This window comes from Canis lupus, chromosome 2 (genome assembly GCF_048164855.1).
Source record: "Canis lupus baileyi chromosome 2, mCanLup2.hap1, whole genome shotgun sequence".
Lineage (NCBI taxonomy): Eukaryota > Metazoa > Chordata > Mammalia > Carnivora > Canidae > Canis > Canis lupus.
In genome coordinates, this window is record NC_132839.1 from 54,748,212 (window position 1) to 54,774,976 (window position 26,765).

General features: G+C 53.6%; 2 protein-coding genes and 1 long non-coding RNA gene across 8 annotated transcripts; 1 reads left to right on the top strand and 2 right to left on the bottom strand.

The window, feature by feature from the left end:
* Positions 1–6,454: 6,454 nt before the first annotated feature.
* RCCD1 (RCC1 domain containing 1) lies at positions 6,455–13,138 on the bottom strand. Of its 2 annotated transcripts, XM_072800310.1 has the most exons (9): positions 12,618–13,132; positions 12,051–12,197; positions 11,495–11,699; positions 10,997–11,402; positions 10,764–10,885; positions 8,810–8,908; positions 8,348–8,518; positions 7,824–7,853; positions 6,455–7,306 (listed from the first exon to the last, which is right to left on the bottom strand). In XM_072800310.1, the coding sequence occupies exons 3-9, from the start codon at positions 11,667–11,669 to the stop codon at positions 7,155–7,157; spliced, it is 1,155 nt and encodes a 384-aa protein (XP_072656411.1). In that variant the 5' UTR covers positions 11,670–11,699; positions 12,051–12,197; positions 12,618–13,132; the 3' UTR covers positions 6,455–7,154. The 2 variants fall into 2 exon arrangements, with proteins under 2 accessions (XP_072656411.1, XP_072656420.1); XM_072800319.1 differs by lacking the exon at positions 10,764–10,885 and having other exon boundaries at positions 8,348–8,514; positions 12,618–13,138.
* On the top strand, positions 11,503–19,036 carry LOC140618220 (uncharacterized). Of its 3 annotated transcripts, XR_012018421.1 has the most exons (4): positions 11,503–11,906; positions 12,128–12,293; positions 13,097–15,130; positions 15,271–19,036. It is a non-coding gene; the product is annotated as an uncharacterized lncRNA (long non-coding RNA). The 3 variants fall into 3 exon arrangements; XR_012018419.1 differs by lacking the exons at positions 13,097–15,130; positions 15,271–19,036 and adding an exon at positions 12,401–13,090 and having other exon boundaries at positions 11,506–11,906; XR_012018420.1 differs by lacking the exons at positions 13,097–15,130; positions 15,271–19,036 and adding an exon at positions 12,651–13,090 and having other exon boundaries at positions 11,509–11,906.
* Positions 13,622–26,765, bottom strand: UNC45A (unc-45 myosin chaperone A). 3 transcript variants are annotated; one of them, XM_072800190.1, is made up of 20 exons: positions 26,636–26,765; positions 26,275–26,436; positions 26,002–26,038; positions 25,527–25,702; positions 23,680–23,772; positions 23,190–23,357; positions 21,772–21,940; positions 21,298–21,468; positions 19,801–19,972; positions 18,924–19,224; positions 18,084–18,178; positions 17,708–17,849; positions 17,201–17,341; positions 16,911–17,038; positions 16,656–16,722; positions 16,128–16,241; positions 15,824–15,939; positions 14,886–15,003; positions 14,630–14,785; positions 13,622–14,476 (listed from the first exon to the last, which is right to left on the bottom strand). In XM_072800190.1, exons 1-20 carry the CDS (start codon positions 26,639–26,641, stop codon positions 14,195–14,197), a joined length of 2,814 nt encoding a protein of 937 aa, XP_072656291.1. In that variant the 5' UTR covers positions 26,642–26,765; the 3' UTR covers positions 13,622–14,194. The 3 variants fall into 3 exon arrangements, with proteins under 3 accessions (XP_072656291.1, XP_072656282.1, XP_072656302.1); XM_072800181.1 differs by having other exon boundaries at positions 26,591–26,725; XM_072800201.1 differs by having other exon boundaries at positions 25,527–25,848; positions 26,636–26,667.

The window sequence follows — 26,765 nt, forward strand, 5'->3', positions numbered from 1 at the left end:
TATTTGAGAGAGAACATGAACAGGGGAAGGGGCAGAGGGAGAAGCAGACTCTCCGCTTAGCTTAGCAGGGAGCCCAATGCTGCTGGATGCCAGGCTCTATCCCAGGACCCCAGGATTATGACTCCAGCCGAAGGCAGAGGCTTCACCAACTAAGCCACCCAGGTGCCCAGTCCTTTGTATCTTCATGTGAATTTCAGAATTAGCTTGCCAGTTTCTACAGAAAATCTACGATTATTGAATCTATAGATTATAATCTGGTTTTTTTTTTTTTTGCCAGTATTTTATAGGTCCACGTATACAGATCTTTTGTACATCTTTGCCAGATTTGTTTTGTTTCAAGATTTTATTTGAAGGAGCACAGTAAGGGGAGCAGCAGGCAGAAGCAACAGCAGGCTCCCCACTGAGCAGGGAGCCTGATGTGGGGCTCTATCCCAGGACCCTGGGACAGTGACCTGAGCCAAAGGCAGACACTTAACTGACTGAGCCACTCACTCATGGGCCCTCTTAGGAATAAATCTGACAAAGTCTTTATTTTTTTTTAAGATTTTATTTATTCGTAAGAGACCCAGAGAAGCAGGCTCCCTGTAGGGAGCCCGATGTGAGACTTAATCCCGGGACTCCAGGATCATGTACTGAGCTGAAGGGAGGCACCCAACCACTGAGCCACCCAGCCATCCCAAAAATAAAGGATCTGTTCTTGAAAAGACTTAATGGCACACATGTCTGACAAAGGCTTTAAAACCATGGCCTTACAGGTACTTAAAGAGCTAAAGGTGTGGAGAAATTCAAGAAAACGTGTGAACAAAACAATTATCATTAAGGAGGTGGAAAACCTGAAAAGAAACCAAAAAACTTCTGGAGCTGTGAAGTCCAATAACTCAGAAGTTCAGAGGGCTTCAGAGGCAGATTTGAGCAGACAGAGGAAAGAATCAGATACTGAAGAAAAGACAGTGGGGGTTACTGAGGCTGAGAAATAGGAAAAAAAAAAATGCGCAAAAGTGAACAGAGCCTAATAGGCCTCCAGGACATCATAACCAGGACCAATAAGGAACATCATGGGAGACCCGGAAAGAGGAGAGAGAAAGGGGCAAAGAGTATTTGAAGAAGTAATGGAGGAAGGGGCACCTGGGTGGCTCAGTCAGTGAAATGCCTACCTTGGGCTCAGGTCATGATCAGTCCCAGGATCGAGTCTCGCATTGGGCCCCTTGCTAAGTGCAGAGTTTGCTTCTCCTTCTGCCCCTCACCTAGCTCATTCTCTACCTCAAAATATTTTTTAAAAAATGAATTTGCTCAAAAAAATGTAAAAACACTAATTCCAAGGGATACACGCACCCCTGCGTATAAGCAGCATTATTTACAATAGCCAAGTATGGAAACAGCCCAAGTCTCCATCAAATTTCACTCATGTGGAATTTAAAAAAAGCAAAAGAGGGCAGCCCGGGTGGCTCAGCGGTTTAGTGCCACCTTCAGCCTAGGGCCTGACCCTGGAGACCTGGAATTGAGTCCCACGTCGGGCTCCCAGCATGGGGCCTGCTTCTCCCTCTGCCTGTCTCTCTGCCTCTCTGTATCATGAACAAATAAATCTTTAAAAATAAAGAGCAAAATGTAAAAGCGAGAGAGAATTGAATCATCACAAGGCATCCTCAACAAGATTAATTAACTTGAAGCCAGCCATATGGAGAAATGACCTAGATAAAGGTAAATACATAGGCAATTATAAAAGGTCACATTGTACAATTAGCCTGTAACTACTTTTTGCTGTGTGATTTAAGAGACTAATGCAAAGAAAACAACTATTAATGTAAAAGGTAGTTTCACTACCTTTGGTTTGTAACTCCAAATCTTGTTTTCTACATGACTTGGGAGACTAATGCATTGTTCTGGGGCACACATTGTATAAAGATGTAATTATAGTGCAGCCCGGGTGGCTCAGCAGTTGGGCATCTGCCTTCAACTCCGTGCATGATCACAGGGTCTGGGATCAAGCCCCGCATCAGGCTTCCTGCATGGAGCCTGCTTCTCCCTCTGCCTGTGTCTCTGCCTCTTTCTGTGTCTCTCATGAATAAAATCTTAAAAAAAAAAAAGAAAAAGAAAAATTCCTAGAAACAGAAAAACTATGGAGACTGAATCACAAAGAAAGATTCGTATTATATCAGTAATCAAAAATCACCTGACAAAAGCCCAGGACCTGAAGGCTTCACTGGTGAATTCTACGAAACATTTAAACATCTTTAATTTTAAGATTATTTGAGAGAGAAAGCACTCGAGCAGGGGGACCGACCGAGGGGGAGGGAAAAGCAGGCTCCCTGCTGAACAGGAAGCTCAATCCCAGGACTTAGGGATCATGACAAGTCACAGGCAGATGCTTAACCTATGAGCCACAGATGCCTCTACCAAACATTTAAAGAACTACTACAATACTTCTCAAACTTTTCCAAAAAATTGAAGAGGGGGGAATGCTTCCTAACTTCTATGAAGCCAGACAAAGATATTACAAGATAACTACAGACTGATATCCCTTTTGAACATGGATGCAAAAATCCTCAGCAAACTAGAAGCAAATAGAATTGAGCAGCATTTCAAAAGGATTACACACATAGGGACACCTGGGTGGCTCAGTAATTGGGCCTCTGCCTTTGGCTTGGAGTGTGATCCTAGAGTCCCAGGATCGTGTCCCACCTGGGGCTCCCTGCATGGAGCCTGCTTCTCACTTTGCCTAATTCTCTGCCTCTCTCTGTCTCTCATGAATAAATAAAATCTAAAAAATTACCATATCCAAGTGAGATTTATTCTTGGAATGTCAGAATGATAGAGGTAATTAATATACCACATGAACAAAATGAAAAAAAAAAACACCCACATAATGCAGAGAAATCATCTGACAAAATTTAAGACTGTTTCATTATAAAAAAAAAACTCAATAAAATAGGAAAAGAAGGAAACTACTTCCACCTAATAAAAACTGTATATGAAAAATCCACAGCAAACATAATACTGATGAAAGACTGACTTTCCTCTAAGATCAGGAACAAGACAAGGATACCCACTTTTACCACTTCTACTTAACACAGTAGTGGAAGTTGTAGTCTGAGCCATTCGGCAATAAAAATAAAAGGCATCCAAAATGGAAGAAAAGTAAAACTGTCAGATATCTTTTTTTTTTTAAGATTATTTATTTATTTGTTTATTTATTTGAGACAGAGAGGCAGAGACACAGGAGGAGGGAGAAGCAGGCTCTATGCCAGGAGCCCAACGTGGGACTCGATCCAGGATCAGGCCCTGGGCCAAAGGCAGGCGCTGAACTGAGCCACCCAGGGATCCCCAGATAATATCTTAATATATAGAAAATCCTGGAATCCACAAAGAAACTGTTGGGAGTACATGAACTCAGCAAAGTAGCAGGATACAAAGTCAGTACACAAAAATCAAATGCATTTCTATATGCAAACAACAATCTGAAAAGGAAATTATAAAAACAATTATAACAAAGAAAGAATAAAATACTTAGGAATTAACCAAGGAGGTGAAAGACCTGTACAATGAAAACTACAAAATGCTGCAAACAAAGATGACACAAATAAATGGAAATATATCCTATGTTCATGGATTGGAACAATATTATCAATACTACCCAAAGTGATCCATGATTCAATACAATCCCTACCAAATCCCAGTGACTTTATTGCAGAAATAGAAAAACCATCCTAAAATTGTTAAGCAATCTCAAGGGACCTCAAATAGCCAAAACATTCTTGAAAAAGAAAAACAAAACTAGAGGACTCACACTTCCTGATTTCAAAACCTACTACACCAAGCTTCAGTAATCGAAACAGTATGGAATGGGCATTAAGAACAGACTATAGAGGGCAGCCCCAGTGGCCCAATGGCTTAGTGCCGCCTTCGGCCCGGGGTGTGATCCTGGAGACCTGGGATCAAGTCCCACATCAGGCTCCCTCTCTCTCCCTCTGCCTGTGTCTCTGCCTCTCTCTCTCTGTGTATGTCTCTCATGAATAAATAAAATCTTTGGGGAGGAAAAAAAAAAAAAAGACAGACTATAGACAGATGGAACAGAATAGAGAGCCCAGAGGTAAACTCTTGCATATATGGGTCAAATGATTTGTGACAAGGGTGTCAATACCATTCAATAGGAAAAGAACAGTCTTTTCAACAAATGGTGTGGGGGAAAACTGGATAATCACACCAAAAAGAACAAAGTTGGACCCTTACCTAATATCATATATGTAAACTAACTCAAAATGGATCAAGGACCCAAAACAAAACTCCTGGAAGAAAACAGGACAAAAGCCTTAGGATGACGTTGGATTTGGCAATGATTTCTTTAATAGGACACCGAAGGCACATGCAACAAAAGAAAAACAAGTTGGACTTGATGAAAATTAAGTTTTTGTTCTGTTTTGGCTTTTTACATTCAGAGACACTATCAACAGAATAAAAAGGCAATCCATGGGAGAAAATATTTCCAGATCATCTATCTGCTGAATTAATATCCAGAACACAGGGAACTCCTAAAACTCAACAACAGGGCAGCCCCGGTAGCGCAGCGGTTTAGCGCCGCCTGCAGCCCAGGGCGTGATCCTGGAGTCCTGGGATTGAGTCCCACATCGGGCTCCCTGCATGGTGCCTGCTTTTCCCTCTGCCTGTGTCTCTGCCTCTCTCTCTAGCTGTGTCTCTATGAATGAATAAATAAAGTCTTTAAAAAAATAAAAATAAAATAAAACTCAACAACAAAAACCAGATAATTCAAAAACAGCCAAAGGATTTGAACAGGCATTTTTCCAAAGATCTATGAATGGGCAATCAGCACATAAAAAGGCGCTTGACATCACTAATCATTAGGTAAATGCAAATCCATACCAAAATGAGATAGCACCTTACAACCATTAGATTAGGATGGTGATTATTGAGAAAAACAGAAAACAAGTGTTGGGGAAGGATGTGGGAAAATTGGAACCTTATACACTATTGTAGGAATTAAAAATGATACAGCCTCTGTGGAATACAGTATGTAGGCTCATTGAAAAATTAAAACTAGAATTACCATGAGCCAGAAATTCCACTTCTGAGTATATACCCAAAAGAACTGGAAACAGGGTCTCAAAGAAATATCTGCACTATGTTCACAGCAGCATTATTCACAGTAGCTAAAACATGGAAGCAATCCAGTGATGGGGGAACACAGGGATAGCTGAGGACAAAGCACAAGCCTGGGGCAGCACATTGACAAGTCCTTGAAACAGGCAGAGGGACATTACTCTATGGACTCAAATGCCTCAATGTTAATACTTTGCTAAGAGCAAAAGGCAATCTCAGCCTGACCCCCAGGATCCTCTAAGTCTAATTTAACATATAAAAATTCCTTTAGAAATTTCCTTTATCTTTACCCCCCAAGATACTTGTTGGCGATCATCCCCCAAGCATATGGCTCACGGATACACATCTGAAGGGTCTCATGACTCAGGTTTTATTAGATGGTAAAAGTGACCTTGCCCCAACAATAGCTAACCTCAAGGTCCTGGAAACTTTGCTTCCAAAATTCCTTAGAGAGTACCTATCCCCAAACCCCTCCCAACTCCCAGGGTAAATAATCAGCCACCCCCCACAGGCCTGGGGCAGCAGCTCTTCCTGTTCATGGGTCCTGTCCCAGTGCTTTAATAAAACCACCATTTTGCACCAAAGACGTCTCAAGAATTCTTTGTTGGTTGTTGGCTCCGGACCTCACCCCACCAAACCTCACCTGTATTTCAAAACTTCATCACATGCGTCCATCAACTGATGAGTGGATAAACAAAATGTGGCAAGTGTATGCAATGAATATTATTCATGCCTGAAAAGGAAGGAAATTCTGCAATCTGCTACAACATAGATGAACCTTGAGGACATCATGCTAAGTAACCAAGCTACTGACAAAAAGATAATATTTGACTCCACTTATATGAGGCACTCAGAGTAGTCAAAATCAGAAAGTTGGAAGGTATGACGCTGGTGGCCAGGGGGATTGGGGAGTTACTGTTTAACATGTAAAAAGTGGTTTGTTTGTTTGTTTTTATTTGACAGAGAGTGAGCAAGAGTACAAGCCAGGGCAGGTGGAATAGAGGGAGAGGGAGAAACCGGTAGGCAGCCTGATGTGGGCTCGATCTCAGGATCATGACCTGAATTGATGGCACATGCTTCACCAACTGAACCACCCAGGTGCTCCTAACAGAAAGTTTTACAAGATGAATTCCCTTAAGATGCCTGGGTGGCTTAGCGGTTTAGCGCCTGCCTTCAGCCCAAGGCCTGATCCAGGAGTCCTGGGATTGTATCCAGCATCAGGCTCCCCGCATGGGGCCTGCTTCTCCCTCTGCCTGTGTCACTGCCTCTCTCTCTCTCTCTGTCTCTCATGAATAAGTAAACTAAAAAAAAAAAAGAATTATTACAGGGGTCAATGGGAGTGTTGGTTGCACAACAATGTAAATTTATTTAATACTACTGATATACATACTTAAGAATGGTTAAGATGGTACATTGTTATGTATATTTTAACTCCAGAAAAAATGACCATCAAAAAAAGAACATATAATGAGGTATATTCACCCCACTGAATATTGCATTAACAGTAAAAATGAATGAACGGCAGGGCACAGCATAAGTGGATCATATAGTGCTGAATGAAAAAGTGCCACAAAGGAGCATAAACAGAATGATGCCATTTACATAAAGTTGAAAGCAAACTAAAGTCTACTGAATACGGATGCATACAAGGGTGATAAAATTCCAAGTGAAAATAGGTAAGGAAGGATGACAACGATGACCCCTGCTGGTCCCCAATCTTGGCATGACCTCAATTACCTTGGGTTGGGGGGGGGGGGATGATTTAAAACCTACCCTCATCTGGGCCCCCCACCCAGAGGTTCAGATTTCACTATGTCTGCAGGGCTGGCCTTGGGCCTTCCCTTCCAAAGCTTCAACAGGAAGACAGAACTGAAGATGAAGATGCACCTCTAAGGTGAGGCAAGAGGGCTGTGATTGGGAGGGGCAAATGCATGGCCACTGGGGTGCTCGCAGTGGTTTCCTTGGCTGGGGTGGGAGTGTCACTGGTGTTAAATGTTTAAGTTACTGTATTATACATTTGTGTTACGCCCTAGCTGTAGAGGTCAGCTCCCCTCTTTCTCCACAGCATACACGTAGGTGTTCCAGGGCCCACAGCTCACAGCCCTTACTTGGAGTTGCTTGTCTACAAAGTATTCCACACGGCAGGGCCGATCCAAGCTTGTTGTGTCCTTGTGGCCAAGCTGTCCATATTTACCTAAAGTGAAACAAGCCCCCTGGCTATCTTCCCCAAAGGCCCCGGGGGCTTCTCCCCTCCAGGAAGGAAATTCAGCCCATCAACCAAAGTGCAGGGCTTAAGCCACCCCTCCACTAGTGTCTGCTCTGGAAACTCAGGAGACCAGCATCACCGAGTCCTCATGGAGGCAGCTGCCACCACCCACTCCAGGCAAGATACTATTATAGGTTCTCTGCTCCTAATTCCAGACACTCAGAACAGAGATTTTTTTTCTACCCAGTGCCAGACCAACAGATGTGTCATAAATGCTGCCTTATTATTCCCTTAAGACAATTTTTTAGAAAGATAAATGGGAAGTAGTAGTATCTATTTCTCTCCTGTGTGGTTGCTGACCTTTGGTGTACTTAGATCTGTTCTAGACAAGGGAATACACAGCATTTCCGTCCCAGACTTGCCAGTGGTCAGACCCAGGCCCCAGCTTCCACCAGGCCCCTTCCTCTCCAGGTCTGAGCATCATACAAGCAAACCTTCTACTTACCCCAACCCCAGGTGTAGAGCTCCCCAGTTCCTAAAACCAGAAGGACAGGAAGGGGCTGTCATAAGACATTTGTCTAGCAGGCCTTCCATAACCCATTGCCAGCACCTTTTAAGTGTCCTGAGCCCTGCTGGCTCAGCACCACATACTGTCTAACAACTGATCACATCCGGGTAAAGGATCCAGATGGAGAAAGTTGACCTTCCTGTATGCCAACTGATTGGCCTGCATCTCCCAGCTACCAAGTTCGGGAGTCTGAGAAGCTGGACTGGGCAGGCCCCGGCATCAGAAGAAGCAAACGCTAGCCTCCCTGCAGGAGAGACCTTCAGGGCCTGACAGCTGGGGAGCTACTGTGAGAGCCCCATTGGGGTTGGGGCTGTTGTCGCTGAGGGAGGTGGCTGCTTATACTTGTCAAAGACACAAAAGAACTTTTTAAGGTAATCACACTCTTCTCTGCAGCACCAGCCCAGGAATGGGGTGAAGGGACTCCTGCTCCATAGTGAGCCAGCCCGCCTGGCCCCACTCACCGGTCACCACCGCTGTGTGCCGGGATCCACAGCTGGCCTTGACTACATCTGCGCCCAGGGGAAGATCCAGTAAAGCTGGGAAGGGCTGGATGGCTATGAAGGGGGCCGGGGCTCCATCCTCACCCTTGGCTGTTCTTCTCACTTCAAAGCCATCTTCGTTCAGTCCACTGGCTTCAGAGAAGCAGTAAAAGTGAGGATGATAGTGACTGGTAACACGGAGCCCCGGCCAACACCTTAGCCACACAGTAACTCATCCCGCACAACAGTGGTGTCCAGTCCAAGCTGACACTCCCACCAGCGTCAGCCCTGCCATACTCCCATCCATCCCCACAGCCCAGAGTGCTGCAGTGGGTCCTGGGGTCCCAAAGATGTCACACGCCCCTTCAAAGCACTATAAGGTCTCAGGCCATCATATGGCCAGGAGTCAGGAAGGACAGAAACACGTGTAGAACTGCCTCTCACCTTCCCTCGGAATCGTCTTTGTATCCTCTGCCAGGCTCCTGGAGGGCAGGGCCAGCTGCCCTGATTCGTTCCAGCCCCAGATATAAATATCCCCAGTCTCTGAAAAAAAGAGAAAAGGGACCCATTAAACAGACCATGAACAGCACCCCCACTGTCCTAAGCCCCTGGAGCCATCCAAAGGCCCGTAGACCCATTAGCTCCCTAGGGACAACTAATGCCTGCCCTGTCCAGGTCAGTGGCCGCAGGCCCCCGCAGCTTTCTTGTCTCATAGGTTCCCTTTCCCCTCCAGTGCCTTCCGTCATCCTCTTTTTTAAACCAAGTCTCTCGGACCTTCCCCTCCAGTTTCACTTCTTCCTTCTGTGGATAAATTGCCCCCTCCCCACCTCCCACGAGTGAACCGGCCTAACACCATCTTGGACAAACCTGCCATGACCACAGCTCTGAGACCTGAATGAAGCCTTCTTCAGTCAGAGACTGAATGAAGAAAGAACAACCCCCAGACATACCTTCTTTTTAAAAAACCACACACATAATAGCCCTTAGCATCCTCAGGGCATAAGGTCCTGGGATCAGGAGATGGGAGTGACACAGAACTGCTCCCAAACATTCTCCTCCTGCGTGGTGACCACCCCCCCACCCCCCTCCCACCCCCTGCCCCAAGGACTCCCAGCCTACAGGGCTATAAAGGCAGGTCTGAGGGAGGGAGGTGCAGGCACAGGTGTCAGGCTGCATGTGGTCTTTGTATTTGTCTCCAGCTCCTTTGGAGATCGTTTTGCATCAACTTCCCTTTCATGGCACACCCATCACACACTTCAGAAATGTACCCCCAGAAGTTCCTAAAGGCCTCCCTTTCAAGCCCACTGAGCCCATGACACCCCTTTCCTCAGGCCCCCTCATTGGTCCAGTTGAAGGCCCCTTCTAGCAGCTCTCAGCTTCCTTGCCTCACACAACACTACATTTTGTTGGTTGGAGCAACGGCTCTCACGCAAAAATTCACTAATGACAGTAACTACTTTTTATCAAGTGTTTACTTTATGCCTGTGTTTTAAGCACTTTTCAAATAAAATCATTTAATTCTCCAAAGAACCCTACAGAGGGTTGTGGGAGGTTGTTTTATTCATGAGAAAACAGGAGGCACCGGGGAGGTTACATGCTTGGTCCAACCTGAGGGGCCAAGTGAGGATTTGAACCTTAAGAGTCTGCTCTGAAACGTCCGTGCTCCAAACACTACAGCAAACTTAAGACTTCACATTTCTTCCAACCTCGAGTGTGAGACTTCCCATCTGGCTCTCTTTAACCTTCTCCTCCCTTTCCTCCCTGTGGTTTTCAAGTCTGGCTGCCAACCCAGGTCCAGTACGGGAGGCTGGGGCGTGGGGGTGGTGCAGGCACACCTGTTTATAAAGCTGCCCCCCCCACCTCCCCTTTGCGGCATAGAAGTGGCAGCCAGAGCCCCAGCCGCAGGCCCTCCGAAGACCCTCTGCTCCCAGCCCCAGCCAGCAGACTGGAAGCAGCCGCAGCTGGGTGGCCTGTGGGGGCTGGTGACTAGATCCCAAGTGAAGGCCGGCATTCTGGGCTCACCCTCACCACCAGCCCCCTCCTGCGGCAGCTGAGTGTCCTGTGTGAGCCACACGTCCCTGCCACCTGCCCCACTGCACCCTTTCTTCTCGGTTCTCCTGGGCTCAGCTGCCCTCGCCCCTTCAAGCGCCCTTGCGTTGTGTTTTAGACAGAGCCTGGGCTGGAGGCCGAGGGCGGGACAGTAGGGAGCCCACGGCGGAAGACGGCAGACAGGGCAGACAGCGAAGTGACGTGGGAGTGGGTACCGGCCGGGCTGGCTAACGTGAGGTGCACCTGGAAGGAGGCCCGGCTAGGCTCCCTGCCACCGGGAGGGGAGAAGGGCGGAGGCTTGGGGCCTAGGAGGCCAAGGGTTTGTCCGCAGGGGCACGCGGTCACTCACCGCTCACACACACCGAGTGCCAGCCGCCGGCGGCCACCTCTGCCACGGGGAGGCCCTGCAGCGCCTCCAGCAGCCTCGGCTCCGGCTCGGCCTCCAGGCTCCCGTGGCCCAGCTGTCCGTGCCTGAGCGAGGGAGGCCCCAGCACGTCTCCCTCCGGCCTCCCCCGGGCGGCCCTCTGCCCCGCCCCCTCGGGGCCACGTTACCGGCCGGCGGAGCCCTCCCCACCCCCTCACCTGCCCTGGCCCCAGGAGAACACCTGGCCCGCCTCGTCCAGCAGCAGCGCGTGCTCGGCGCCCAGCTCCAGCCGGCGCGCCCGCAGCTCCGGGGCCAGAGCGCGGCAGAAGGGCGGCCGCGGGCTCACGTAGGCGCGCGCGCCGGGCAGCAGGGGCAGCAGGGGCAGCGCGCCCGCCGGGGGCTCGCCGCGCGCCGCGCCTTCCGCCTCGGCCTCCGGCCCCAGGGCGCGGGCCCACAGGGGCTCCCCGCGCATCGCCGAAGCCGGCGCCCAGGCCTGCAGCTCCGGCCCGGCCCCGCGCCCCGGCCCCGCGCGCAGCACCACGAGTTGCGCCTCCGAGGCCCACGCGTCCCTGCAGCCGCCCGCCGCGCCGCGCGCCGCGCCCGACAGCCGGACCTGGCCTCCACCTGCGGGGCGGGGGGGCGGAGAGCGGGCTGGGGCGCGGGCGCGCCTGGCACGCGGGGCCCGGGGCGGAGGAGGGCCGGAGGGGGGCGCTCACGGGTCACGAGGGCGGTGTAGCTCCAACTGGCGCTCACGCGGCGGACGTCGGCGCCCGAGCCGGGTGTCTGCAGCGGCTCGGGGCTGAGCACCTGGCGCCCGCGCCCGGAGCCCGGCGCTTGCCCGAAGCCGCAGAAACCGAAGCCGAACCAGGACCCGCGGCGCTCCTCGGCCATGCCCGGGCCGCGCGCTCTGCTGGCTGCCACCTGAACGGGGCGGGGGGGGGGGGGGGGCAGGGTTAGGCATCCCACCAGACTCAGGACGAGTCTGGGCTGCCTAAACGGGGGCGTCTGCCCCGTCCTCCCTCGGACTCAGGCAAGCTCCTTGGTCCACAGAGGAGGCGCCGGCTGGGTAAGCCGCCCTGCCCTCAGCCGCCGTCCTAGGATTTGAGCCCCTCCAGCTCCCCGTGTCAGGCACGTTATCTCAGGTCATCTGGGGAACAGGGATTACCCCCATTTGGCAGAGAGCACTCCCAGAGAAAGTAACCCTTATGCCATCACACTACTTAGGTCCAAGAGGGGCGGGGGGCTGAAATCTGGGCCACCGACTCCACGTACAGTGCTCTTCCCACCCGCGCAAAGCAGAGCGTTTGGGAGCCAGGGGCCGGGCGGGGTCCACGTTTTTGCCTCTGCAGGTGGTGCCTGTGTCCTTGGTCCGGTCACTGAAGCTCCGAGTCCTATCCACGTCGTTCGGTGCTGCAAAGGCTGGGGAGAGGAGAGGGTGCCGTCTACTCTGTAGAACCGTGTGCAGCAGAGGGAAGAGACGGTTCACACACCGGCGCACACCGCGAGAGGCGCAAGGTGAGTGCTGCCTTGTGAAAGCCAGTACCTAGAGTTGATTTTTAAAAGTCCGGTGGGACTTACTGGTTTTCAAGGGACCTCACCTAATTATCGATTCGTTCTACAAGCATTTATCGATGCCGTACCGTCTGTCCCCCCGGGGCTCACACAAAAATGGGGAGACAAATGCACAGCCCAGTGGCTACAAAAGCAACGCCGCTTTCTCCGTGCAGCGTCCGGCTTTGAAGTCAGACACGGGGTCCCTCCTGCGGCCAAGGCGCCGTGACCGAGACCTGGGCTCCTAACCCCTTTCGCGTCCGGTCCCAACCCCAGGGGCCCTCTGACCTTGACCCTGTGCCCTCTACCCTCCTCGGGCAGCTGCTCCGGACGGGTAGTCACGAAGGAGGAAAAGCGGGGACGCGGAGCAGCGGCCCGGGAATCGGCGGGAGGCCGCCGCGGAGTAAAGATTTGCAGAGCCGCGCCGGGTGCCAGGCGCCCATTTGCTGCCGCGGCCCGCCCTGGGCCAATCGCCGGCGAGGGCGGTGACGTCACCGCTCGGGGCGGGGGGGGGGGGCGCGCAGGGCTGTGCTCAGCAGGGTGCCCGCAGCTCCGCCGCGGCCTCTCCGGCCCGAGCTCAGTCGAGCCGGCCCCGGGGCGTGGGCTGGGCCGCTGCGGCCTCGGCCGTGAGGTGGGGTAACCTCCGGTGGGCGCGGGCCCGAGGCAGGGCTTGGACCGGACGTGGCCGCGGAGCTCGGGTTGAAATCTGAGCCGCACGGCTGGCGAGGAGCGACTGCGGAGAGACGAGCACCCGCCGTTCCCCGCAGCCCGCGACGGCCGCAGCTCGCGACCCACGCTGGGGGCCGATGCCCAACCGGAAGCCGCCGTGCTAGGCGGGCCCGTCGGCGAGTCTGGCCTTCCATTGGCTCGGGACCTGTCACGCGTGCCCGCGAGCCAATGAACTTCGACCTGGGCTCCGCGAGCCTAAGCCGGCCTCCCGGCTCCGCCCCTGGGCCGTGGGGGCGCTCGCGCTCTTGCCTGGCTGCGCTACGGGGTCCTTCCGTGAGGGAAGAGAAAGCCCTGGCGTACCAGCCTCAAACGCAGGGCACCGCCTGAGTGGAGGCCACTGGGAACTCTCAATATGAAGATGAAAGTAGGGGCGCCGGGGAGGCCCAGCCCCTTGGGAGCCGGCCTTCCGCCCGGGTCATGACCCCAGATCTCGGATATCAAGCCCCGCGTCGGGCTCCCTGCCGGGCGGGGAGCCTGCTACTCCCTCTCCCTCTGCCAGTGCCCCTGCTTGTGCTCGCTCTCCCAAATAAAATCTTAAAAAAAAAAAAAGACGAACCAGCATCTAGGAGTCCAAACCCATTTATTCCCATGTGACTGAATAGATTATTAGCTTCCTAGGTTTACCCCTGATCCTCCAACAGAAGTAAAAGCACTCAGCAGGCCCCAGGGTGAGGATCCATTGGATTCCTTCCCTAGAGGCGGCTGTGCTGTGCTGTATAGCTCTGCTGTGCACTCAGGCCCGGCTCCTGCTCCAGAGCACGGGACCGTGGGAAATTCTCCTGCCTAGGGACGGGGTGCACAGCTGAGTTCCACATACTTTATTTCCACATCAGTGCAGTCCTGCTCACAGGCTTAGGTGAAGCTCCTATAGCTGGTGAGAGTGCGTCACGGGCCCTTCCCAATGCTGGGAATGCACAGGGACATTAGGATGCACCTTCCCCGTTCCTAGCTGTCTACGGTGGTACAGGAGGGGGTCCTGCTGTGTGAGGCTGGAGGCAGTGCTGGCAGAGCAGGGCCGTGACTGACCATGGTCCTGGGTTCAGCAGAGGACACTGAGGGGCAGCTACAGGGGAGAGGCCAGTGTTCAGCAGCCCAGTGCCTGGTAGCCAAAGCTGTTTAAGTCCTCACTCCTCTTGCTAGCGTGTGCATGAGGCAGCCCCTCCCTCTCCGTCCTGGTTGGGTTTGATGAGCCCATATTCCACCGCTTTCGCCAGGCAAGCTGCAGCAGCTCTTGTGACAGGGCTCTCCTTGCCCTTAGCCAACACTGACAGGATCTCCAGCACCTCGCTCTCCATGAGGGTGCCGGCGATTTCCTTGGAGGCCTCCACCATGTTCAGTGCCACCACCGCACCCCGGTGTTGCAGCTCCTGGTTGGGGCTCAGAAGCAAGGCTTGCAGGATCTCCAGCCAGTGTGTAGTCTATGGGTTAACAGAGCAGCGTCACCACTGAGCAGCAGGCTCAGACCTGGCAGGAACACACTCGTGTGCCCTGGGATGCTCCCACCCCCCAGCCGCCACTGTGCAGGGAGTTCCCGGCCCATGTCCCCTCCTCCACCGAGAAAAGGCACTGACCACTTCGGGGATGCGGCTGCAGAGTGAGGGCCGCATGGAGGTGAGCATGGCCAGGCCCCCAGCAGCCGCCCGCCGCAGCAGCTCATCATCCTCTCCGCTGTACAGCACCAGCAGCTTCAGCCGGTCGTTGCCCTTGGCTTCAAAGAGGTCCTGTACCTGTGGCCAGATGAGGGGAGGGGACTGGGTGAGCTGTGGCACAGCCGGGCGGGGCACAGGTACTTCTGCACGCCTGCCCATCACGACCACTCGCCCTCACCTCCTTGCTCATAGCTAGGTTACACATGCACTCCGTGGCTGCCCGGCGGATCATCTCGTGCTCCTCGAACATATAGCCCTCAATCATCGGCACAGCCTTCTCCTTCAGGATCTTCTGCCTGCAGGGCCAGGGTGGAAAGGCAGCACCTCAGAGCTCCTGTGTCCACCCCCCACCCTGCATCCCCACACAATCGAGCCCCGGGTCAAGGAGCCCTCCGGCAGCAACCAAAGACCCTCCAGCACCAGGTAAGAAGTACAGCGGTTTGCAGCAGGCCTAGGAGATAGCAAGGGACCGTGGGAAATGCTCTAGGGTAGGAGTTTGGGGACCGGGAGGGCAAGTGACAGTGATGCTAACATGTAACTTTGAAGCACTTACTCTGACACAGGACTTGGCACTGTCTACCTTAATCATCACAGCCCTACGACGAAGGTACAGGTCCACTTACTCTGACTACTTTGCAAATAAGAAACCAAGGCCAAATGGATAAAGAGCCCAGTGTCACCATGAGCACTTGGACACACTCCTGGGAGCCTGGTGCCATGTACTCGGTGCTTCTGCATGTATTTTCTCATTTAACACTCACTACCACTCCTGAAGAAGGTATGATACCCATCCAATCCACAGAGGGGAAACTGAGGCACAGAGCAGCACCTGTTTGCAGTTACACACTAGCAACCAGTGAAGTCAGGGTCTAAAGCCAGGAGGTCTGACTCCAGGGCTTGCACTGTCAGCGTCCCAAGCCTGCCTGCTGTGGACTGCAGTACAAGTCAAATGTCCCAGGCTGTCTCCCCGGCTCCGGGACACAGGGAAATCCCTGTGAGCCTCAAATCAAGCAGGGACCAAAGGGTGATCTTCACACTGTAAAGCGCTGTCCTGAGGATGATGATCTAAACCCTCATGCCCTTGCTGCCCTGGTCTTGTGTCCTCAGGGACCTCACCGGAGCCTCTCGCTGATCCCCGCCAGGTTCGTGAGAGCCATGAGTGCCTCGAAGTTCTGCAGGCCTGAGCAGTTGAGGTGCAGCAGGGAGACGAGAGGCCGGACCACCTCATAGATCTGTAATACACCCGCCTGTCAGGGCTCCTCACCCCGGCCCCCCCCGAGCCCTGCCAACCCGAAGTTGAGAGGTCACCCTCTCCCCACCCAAGGGCTCAGCAAAGCCACTTCCTGTCAGTCCCAAGAAGGAGCCACCAGCACAGGTCAGAGGGATGGAGAGGCCAGGGCTGGGGCAGCAGGACACATACCCGCTCACCAGGAAAAGTCATCTCTGGGTTGGAAGTGATGGTGAGCTTGGCAAGAGCCTGGGCTGCCTTCGTTTGCCCCACGTCAGTGCCTTCCAGGGCCAGTGGGAGCAGAGCCTGTGGGGACAAGCTGTCAGTGCCTGATGTAGTCCTAGAGGGTGAGGCCCAAACTACCAGTCCCTGAGTCCTGACAGTGGCATTCTCACCTATCTCCTCCCCAAGGCCTGACGACACTCTCTGCCCAGACCCTCTTCCTCTCTCCCAGGCCTATCCTCAAGCTGCTCAAACTCTTCTGGAAACACTTACTAGGGGCCAGCCATGGCTTGTGCTGGGCCCTGGGCCACGCAGGTCAGTGACACGGGAGAAAGGAGAGCTTAGGATCTTGCTGGACACAAACGCGCCCCCGTTAGCATCACTCATTCAGCAGAACAGTTCTGCAGGGCCCTTCTGCTGTTTTCCGGCCTCCGCCAGTGCAACAGCCACTGAGTCACCTTTATAGCCCATCGGGAGGGAGTCTGTAAGCCAGCTTACCTTACCCCCACCTTGAGCCACCACAGTGCCACGGTCCTCTACCTCGTCCACCAAAGCCAGGAAGACCCTGCGGGGAGAGGGTGCAGGTGGGCATGCAGATACCCTGTGTCTGGACTCAGAGACCGCTAGCAGCTACGTAGGTGGCCCCCCAGCTCCAAGAGGCCCAGAGCCACAGGACAGTCCCCTCTGCAGTTACCTCAGCAGCCTCAAGCCTTCAGGGTTAGAGAAGGTCTGGCTGTGCTGAGGCAGGCTCACCTAGAGAGCAGCTCCCGGCAGGAATTGGTCAGCACGGGGCTCTCGGTCTTCACCATGCATGTCATGGCTGACACCACGCCCGCCGCCAGCAGCTTCTTCACCCGAGCCCGCACGAAACCCGGTTTGTCCTGGGAAGGAGGCAGCTTAGCAGAGCGGCCCTGGCTGACCAGACAGGAAAAGGGGGACCCTCCTCATGGCACAAACTGATGGACAGGAGGCTGCTGCAGATGCCCTAGGTCTGGGGTCTGAAAGCCACAGAGGCCCCCATGCCCTCTCAGAGGCTTCCTCACCTTGGGATGCTGCTCAGGCACATGCTGCTTGGCGTACTTGGCCAGCTCCACCATCTTGGGGTCCGGCTCCTCATAATCATAGCTGTTGGTGCAATTCACAAGCGCCGAGGCCACCGCAAAGAGCACTGATCTCTCCTCAGACTGCAGGATGCAGAGGGGCAGTAAAGGGGTCAGCCGGGGGCAGAGCAGTGTGGGACACATGCTGCCCAGGCCTCCCACTCTGCCCTCTTTGGAACCAGCTGGGCACCAGGATGGATGTGGCAAGCTCCCAGCACCCCCTGGCCCCAGACCCTGGGAGCTCACCACCCGACCTTCCTGATTCCTCCAAAGATGCTGTTCTGCCCGATGCTGCTACTATCGCCCTAGAGGCCCCTGCCACAGAGCGGCCACGTGGGCTGCTAGCCCTCCTGCCTGGGGGCCATGGAGTCATTGCCCGAGACCTGCCAAAAAAGTCTGGTACATTCTAATCCTAGACTGTTCCCCGATGATAGCAACCCACAGGGCTACCCTGCTGAGCTGGAACAAAGCCTTCAGGGCGGCCTCATCCTCCACAAACTCTTCCTTCACATCTGCGTCAAAGGTGAGGTAGGCCAGGCCCTCCACTGCCCAGCGCCGTGTGCCTGTGTCAATCTGGTCATTGCATAGCCACCTGGGGACATGCAGGGTAGGAGACAACCATCAGAACTCGGGGTGGGGGGGGCAGGGGGGAGAAAACGCCACAGGCTTAGGCATCCCCTCCACACACGCAGCAGTTCACATGGCAGGATCTAGGAGGGCCCGCCTGGGGGAAATCAGGGTGGCAAGGAGGCCCCATCCTCCACCCAGACCTCCTCTGGAGGCCCAGCTGACAGATGGGCAGCCACGGCAACACCAAATAACTCACTTTCGACACTGCTTGGCCAGTTTGAGAGTGGAGCCTTCAGCAAACTGCTTCATGCTGAAGTCTGTCCCTCCAGCCGAGCCAAGCTTACACAGGCCCTGGAAAAAGAGGTGAGAACCAGCCATGGGTCTGGAGGGATGAAGGCAGAGCTGGGCTCCTCTATACCTGGTATGGGCTCTCTCCCCAACATTCTGCCGGGCCCTCTGGTGGCCATGCATGGCCCTACCAGGTTCCCACCTAGAGCACAATCGGGGTGGCCATGTGACACACCTCTGGGGGAGACTGGGTGATCCTGGACCCCCACCCTTCCAGACCTGCACTGGGATTTGCTCTGTTCCTTTTCATGTCATACAAAGAGCTCTTTACAGGTGTGTATAAAGCTAAGACAGCTAAGACGTGTGTGGGGAGGAGACAGGTGCCTCAGGCAAGGCAAGATCCTTCTAGGAGGAGCCCAGGACCAAGCCCCCCAAGGAGGAGGACCAGCCTTTCCAAGGTGTGTGGCTGCAACAGGCTCACGGAGGCCAACCAGGGCCCAAAGCTCTAGCACCTGGGGCCGCCTGGAGCAGCTGGGCCAACTAGCCTGGCCCGGCCCTCCTCCTCCTGGAGCTTCTCCCACCACCTCTGGTGGGGGCAGCATGTGCTGCCCCACACTCTCGGGGGGACTCTCTGGACAAACCCATCTCCCTGACTTGACCACGACCCTGTGGGCTCATGCCTCTGGCCTTGACAAGGCCCTGAATACCTCATATTCTCACCAGCGTGTTGGAGCCACAGCCTAGGATTCCAGCCACCCAATAACACCCCTGCCTGGTGGCCCGCCTGGCCTGGGCCTGCCCTGCTCACCACCAGCGCTCGTATTCGGATGCTGTCTTTCTCGCTGCGCTTGTACAGGTCCTTTAGCAGCGACACGCCGTTGGCGGTGATAAATGAGGCCCGCTTGGCTTTGCCGGCTGCATGGATGAGGGCCTCCACAGCCACTAGCTGCTCCTCCTCCTGCTCAGAGGCACACAGAGCGATCACGCTCTCCATGACGCCACTCAGCTCCAGGGCCCGGTTGCCAGCTTCACAAGGGCCCTGCAGGAGGCAGGACACCGTCTGGATGGCCCGCAGCTTCCCTGCCAGCCCGTGGCCCTCAAACCAGCTCCTGGGGGGTACAGAGTGACAGCTGTCACAGCACAGCCAGCAAAAAGGGACCCTTCTTCCCTCCCTTCCTGTCCACTGGCCAGGCTGTTGTGCTCCTTGGGAAGGAACAGCAAGGAAAGCTGCTGCTGGGGCCCCTGGGACATTCCCTTTGGCACTGTTTGCCCATCTTCTCTCTAGGTTTCCGGGCCTCCCCTGATCACATGTCTGACATAGGTTACTCTCACTCACACCACCGTTCATCTCCTTTCCTGTATATATGAAGATCTGTAATTGCTCTGCTTATTTCATGGTTTGTCATCAGCCGTAAGCTCCTAAAGGGCAGGACTATCACACAGGGTCAGAACAAATACACAAAGTGCTCGGTACACACAGCACATGCTTGAGGACATTTGTAGTGTTGTAGAGCAATCTAAGAATAAGCATCCCTGGGGAGGCTACTCTGCAAAAAGAAGTGGGCCTTGGGACCACGCTGGTCTCTGTGAGGCCTGCCTGCAAACCTTTCACTACTGTCCCTCCCTGAGGAGTGGGAGCCTCAGTCGGTGCCCCTGGCAGTGGGCCGTGGGGCCAACGCCCTTACTTGATATAGTTTTCACAGAGTCGGTGGAAATTCTCCCTCTCAGCATCACACTTCAGGTCATCAAAAAGCTTGTTGAGGAGCACGGAGGCACTCATGCGGCTGTTCGCGGTCACTGCAAGCTCCCCAGGGGGCTCCTGCACAGAGCCCCCCACCTCCAGAATCTTTTTCAGGCCTGAAAAGACACGCTATGATGTGGGCAGCAGGATGTCAGTTCCAACCCCACAGGCAGCGGGAGGAGGCTCCCTGGGAGGAGGGCACGGACACATGGCCACCTGGAATGAGGGTACCGGCATGGATAATTGCGTGCAGGGCAGTTCCAAGAGCCTGGCTGGCTGATCCCCTGCCTCAGTGGCATCAGGGAAGGGCCCAGAAATGAGGCCGCACACTGGCTCTGCCCGAGCGGCTAGATGCTCTGGAGCTTTGAGGTTCCTCATGTGTGAAACTGAAGGTGGGAGTAACACCCACGTTTCACAGCATTATGGGGATGCCAAAATATAAGCACCCAATAAGTGTGCTCACAGAGGGGGGACTTGGCCAAACTTTCTCTATTTATCTTTTAAGGGCAAAGAGAAGTGTGAACTGATTAGTATATATGTGTGTGTGCATTTATGTATATATTTAATACTTTTTTTTTTAAGTACTCTGCCCAATGCAGGGCTTGAACTCACAATCCCACGGATCAAGAGTCACATGTTCCAGGGGTGCATGGGTGGCACAAGTGGTTAAGTGGCCAACTCTTGATTTTGGCTCAGGTCATGATCTCGGGGTCATGATACGAAGCCTTGCATCATGCTCAGCAGGAAGTCAGCTTGAGATTCTCTCTCCTTCTCCCTCTGGTCCTACCCCACACCCCATGCACATGTGGGCATACACTCTCACTCTCTCACTCTCTCAAGTAATAAATAAATATTTTTTAAAAAAGCGGGGGGGCAGCCCGGGTGGCTCAGTGGTTTAGCGTCCGCCTTCAGCCCAGGGTCTAATCCTGGAGACTGGGGATCGAGTCCCACGTTGGGCTCCCTGCATGGAGCCTGCTTCTCCCTCTGCCTGTGTCTCTGCCTCTCTCTCTCTCTCTGTCTCTGTGTCTCTCATGAATAAATAAATGAAATCTTTAAATACAAAAAAAAAGAAAAGAAAAGAAAAAGAAAAAGAGTTGCATGTTCCACTGACTGAGCCAGCCAGGCGTCCCAAGAAGTGTGAATTTATATAGTAAACTTTTCAGTATTTTTCTCGGAGTACAGAACTAATGCACGCTCACTGAAAACCACTTCAGATACAGAAAGCTGATCCAGCCTTCCCGGTAATGTGCTTGCAGACCTCCCCAATGCGCAAGCATATGCACAAGCTCCCGGCTCAAGGGTCTTAACTCTGTGTCCCTACGGATATAATGCAGGCCGCAGGGTGCACTGCAGGGCAGACACACAGCCAGGTACAGTCACCCAAGCAAGATGTAACAGATACGCTCAGCCTCCTTCTCCACCTTTAAAACTGATCACCTACCTTGGTCAATGACCCAGAGGGTGAGGTTATTGTTGGGGTCCTTAGGAGACTTTCGGGGCACTGCTTTAATCAGGAGGGTCAGAGCATTGTCACGGCCTTGGCCGGAGACCCCCACCTCAGTCAGTAGCTCCAAGAGGTTGCTGATAAGGATCTTTAGCTCCCGGGCAGGATCTGGCAACAAGGAAACATTAATAAGCCCCACAGTGGCCCAGCCCAACCTGACCCCTGAACTTTCCCAATAGCCCAGGGAGACACAGGAAGGGGAGACTTGCATCCTGGGCTCTGGACTGGACTCCAGCCTTCCCTGTAGTACCCTGGCTGCTTCGAATCTAGAGTAAAATACTGTCACCAAGCCATATTCCTGAACAACCTGTGGCAGCAAGTCTGGTCCCCAAAGAGCTGGGTCAACTGGCTCGGCCCCTTACCCTCTATGGCCACAACAGCCAAAGGACTACAGTGAGTGCTTCTACTCACCCACGATGATGGCGCCTTCTTTGCCTCTGAAGCCTTTCTTGACGCCTTCCTTGAGGGCATCAAATATAACCTGCAGCAGGTGGCAGGCAGCCAGAGACACTGCTTGGTTTTCCACACCCAGGATGGAGACCACACGCCGAGTTCCTAGCACACTCAGGGTTGCCACTGTCTGGATGGGAGAAATGGGGACAGAGTCTCCAGTTGGCAGAGGGCAGCCACAGAGATCCCTAACCATGGGTTGTGAGTGTGGCCAGAAGGGGAGAATACATTTGGGTGGAAGGACCAGCTCCAAGTGGAATCAAAGTGGGCCTGGCTGAGGGTGTGACCCGGGGTAACGCTGGGATTATTTTGTGGCAAACGCCTCTTAAAGAAATGTTCCACAGGAATCCACCACTACCTCCCCTCCGCTCCAGTCAGAGGAGACAAGGAGCACAGGAGCACTGTGGCCCTGGGAGCACCTGCTTTGGTTCATGTTCCCCCAGCAAGGGGCCACTGAAGCCTGGACAAGTTCCGTGGCTACAGGTCCAAGGACACCCGGTTCCTTTCCAATGCCCACCCTGAGATTCTGTCTGCAGTTTAGGGATGGGGACAAGCATGGAACAACAAGGCCTCTCTACCCCATTTTGAAGCCGGATATCCCAGAGGCTCACACTGGGATAGGCAGGAAGGCTGAAGGAGGTGGAGGGAAGTCACATGGCTTTATCATTCTCAGTCCTGGGAGACCCAGAAAGAGAGCCTGAGTTTGGCCTCAAGAGCTTTCACAGAATATCCCACGGCTCCATCCCTGATCTAGGAATCATGGGCACCTCCAAAAGGAACCAAGGGTTGAGTCCCTATCCCCTGAATCCAGCCAGCTCAGGCAAGAGCTAGGGCCCAGACTTTGCCAGGGAAGGACTGTTCTTGTGCCAAAAGTCGGTGGTGGATATGCCCCGTCTGTGCTAAGAGCCAGTTTGGGGCCAAGCCCCATATATCTGGTCCTGTCTCAACAGTACAGATGCTGTGGGTGACATCCCTGACCACATCACTGGCTGGAGGACACCCCTGCAGGGGATATACCAGTTTGATGGTTAGGGAATGACAGGGGCCCTTTCCCTTGCAACAACTTGTTTTTTACTGTATAGACAATGAGTGAGTCCGAATGAGGTGTGTCTGAGGCAGCTCCAGGAAAGCCTGGCTCCAGCCTACTTTACCTAAAGCAAGGGCTCAAGGTGTCAGTGGGCTGCTTTTGCTTTTTATAGGTCCCAGTTCATCCCAAAATAATGTTGGGGTGTTTTTGAGCCATTTTAAGTTTTCTTCTCTCGTTACATGTCTCCTATGCTCTGCCTTTGGTTTTTCTGGGAACATGGCAGGGGAGGGTGGGTAGAAGGGAGGATGGAGGGATGGACGGAGGTAGTAAGCAGACCCTCTGCCCCACCTACTCGGGACTGGTGCTCGGAGCAAATGCCGACCAGGGTGCGCAGAGCTGCCAGCATCAGGTCAGCCTCCCCAGTGTCCAGCAGGCGTTGCAAGAGCTGAACCCCATTGCTCCGGAAGATCTTCTCAGCCCCAGCATCCTCCCGGGCCAGCACCACCAGGTTCTGGGAAGCCTATCAAAGGAAGTGCCCTATGATGTGGATACAGCACACAGCACAGGCCAGGGCAAGCAGCACCTCCGAGCTCTGGACCTCATTGCTTCCATTTGGCAGCTGTGTGACCTTGGCCATAAATTTAACTTCTCTGAACTTCGGTTTCCTCCAGTAAGTACATAAAAGGACACACGCAGGCCCCAGGCCCTGTAAGTTCTTGTTCAGGCTATGGGCAGCTGCTGCTGAGCAGCTCGTGGGCCAATGCCAGGTCACTGGGACAGCACCTCAGAGGGAGCTGCAGTGGGGGTTCTGCCCCCCCGACTCACTCTGTCCAGACCTGTACCTTTTGTTTCTTCTCAGTGCCTTTCTCTTGTGGGTCCAACAGTATCTGAAACATCTGTTCCACTTTGGCATCCGTTGAGGACATGTATCGCACCTACGACAAACCAGCAAGGCGTGGAAGAGGTTGCTCTTTCAGCCATAGGCAGCACATACTTATTTGCTCTCTTCTGCTCCTCCTAGGGCCTTGCTCCTGTCTCTGAGAGTCACAGCAAGGAAATCTGGGCTTTGGGCTCACACCACGCTACCCTGGGCAGGAAGAGACTCGCCTGGCAGCTTCACCCAAACTTCCTGGGGCTGTTTTCCTTTCGGAGCTACTTCCTGCTTGGGCAGCAGGGGTAGTGCCAGTCAGAAGGGAAGGCACCCTGTTAGCCATGGGGCCACCCCCTCCCAGCAGTACCATCTATGTTGTGGCAGCATGGGTGCTCTGCCAATGGCACTCAACCAAGCATTGACACCTGCAGCAAAAGAGCCAGCAACTCATGGGGTAGTTCCTAATGCCACCTGGAGCTCCAGAATTCTCTGACAACTTTTAAAAATCATCTGATTGAGCAAGATTGTCCTAGGCCCTCTCCCTCCCCAGTGTCCAGGGCATATACCCATGGGCACATACCCAGCACAAGTGCCACCTCCCTGCTTCCCCCATTGCATCCATGACAAATCAGTCATGCATGCAACATTCTGCTAGGCCCACCAACTTGCTTCCTAAGCCTTCTCAACACAGGGCTCTAGGTAGCTCCTGCTGATCACACTGAGCTGGCATGGAGAGGAAACGATTTGCTTTCCTGGGTTTCAACCTTTCAGTTAGGTATTTCCCATGCTACTACCTGCTTTCACTGTGCGAGCACTGTAACATCATGTGATCTGCTTAATTCAAGCTCGGCTGTGGTTCAGCATGGGCTTTACGTTCTTTTCTCCTAAAATAACTTTTAAATATATGCACTATGCAAACAATGTCTCTTTCTATAATACAAAATTAAGAGATGAACAATGTCTCTGTCTATAACATGGAGTTAAGAGATGAAGCAAAACCTCTTTGAAAAACTCTATCAATCCCACTCCTTTCCCCAGGGGTCACACTGTTACCATTTTGATGCTGTATCTTTGAAATTATCTTTCTTCATATTTACACACCCAAGTGGGCCCACAGAAGAAACGTGGTACTGTTCTGAGGATGTACTCGGGGTATTGTTTCAACATTAATGCTATCCTGCTATATGTATTACAGCATACTTGGCTTTTTTTTCATTTAAGGACTATCCTCTCTCTGCATCTGTACACATGTATCTACCTATTCTCAGTAACTACAACGTGGGAGTCTACAGCAAAGGTAGCACCTCATTTATTTGGCCATTCTCCTATTGCTGGGCAGTCAAATAAGTTCCAACTTTTCATTACAACAAACAAGGCTGAAATAAACATACACACACCTGCTTGTGTACATGAGCAAGGCTTCTCCAGGAGAGATAGCAAGAAGTAAACGTACTGGATTCACAGGACACGCTCATTTAAAATTTTAAGAGATACATTAAAGTGCTCCCTGGAGAAGCTGTACCAATATATGCCAACTCCAGCAGTCACAATCGAGCCCACCACTTAAGCATCTGGCTCCCTACTTTTGGCAAAGTGTGCAAACTTGAAAAGTTTGCCAAACGAACCACCTTGCTATTATTTTCATTTACTTCTCCCTAACTACCAGCAAGGCTGAGCATCATTCCATAGGCTTGTGTGCCGTCAGTAACTCCTGCGTTTACACCCTTTGCCCAAATCCATATACCAGTGTTCCTCTATCACCCGTCAATGCCTCTCTCTCTCTCTCTCTCTCTCCCTCTCTCTCGGTCATTCACATACCTTCTCCTGAATCTGGCCCCCAATGTTCCTCAGGGCCTCCTGGAAAACTTTGTTCTTGGGCTCCAGGCTCACACATCTCTGCAGGTCAAGGACAGCCTGGTCAAGGCGGCCCAACTTCTCTAGGGCTTGGCTGCGCCGGTAAAGTGCTTTGACGTCCCCTCCGTCCTTTTCAATGGCTGAGCACAAATGGGAGCTCTGTCAGCACCCATGAGGCCACCGTCTTCAGGCAAGAGCAGTAGTAGGGAAAGGTCTCGAGGGCCCAAGGAAGGAGGGGGGACAGATGTGGGGCTCAGTATTCCAGCCTCAGAAAAGGTGAGGGTAGCTGCAGAGAAGGAAACGCCCAAGAAGTGGGAAAGAAAGCAGGCAGAGGTGTTTTAAGGGCCACAGGGAAAGGAGAATGTGAAGGTGCAGAAGTCCCGCAGTCCTCACCCACCACTAGAAGCCCCACGCCTCCCGGTCCACCACAGTCCCCTACCTTTGGATGCCTCGGTTTCTGCTTTGTCGTAATCTTCCTGTAAGAAAAGGAAAAAAGGAGCTTGAGAGGCTGGTCCTTTCCTTTTCAGGGCATTAGCTGGGCAGCAGGGCTGCTCTCAGGAGCCACTCTTTTTCCCACCACCGCGAGGCCCCCAAGACGTCAGAAAAGTGTCGGTGGCCTGGGAAGGTGAATGGCCCAGCCGGGGCCCAAGCAGCAGCCAGACGGGCAAACCGGGCCCGGGCAGGGGACAGGCAGAGCAGCCGGCTCCCTCACCAGCTTGAGGTGGCAGGCGGCCCGGTTTCGGTGCAGAATGGCCTGGTCCTGGGGCGTCGCGCCCAGACCCAGGGCCTGAGTGTAGACCGTCAGGGCGCCCTCGTAGTCTCCGCATTTGAACAGCTCGTTGCCCTCCTTGCGCAACTGCTCCACCGCACTGGCCTGTGGATGGAACGGGTGGAAACGTCGGGATGGGCTCAGGCCAGGGCCGGGGAGCTGGGGGAGAGGGGCCGGGGGTCAGGGGCTAGTCCCATGGAGCCGGGGAATGGTCAGAGCAGGCGGGAAGCGGAGATGGGACGGGAGGATGGGTACGCACCCCGGGGGCGGGCGGCCGGGGCACGGGGGCGCCTGGACCACTCACAGTCATTGCGGGGCGGGAGTCCACGGCGCGCGCAGGCGCAGTCTCTGGGGCGGAGTGGGACGAAGCTCAGGAATCCGGCGACGGCTGCCCCGCCCCGGCCCGCGTCAGAGGCGGAGGCAAAGAAGGGGCG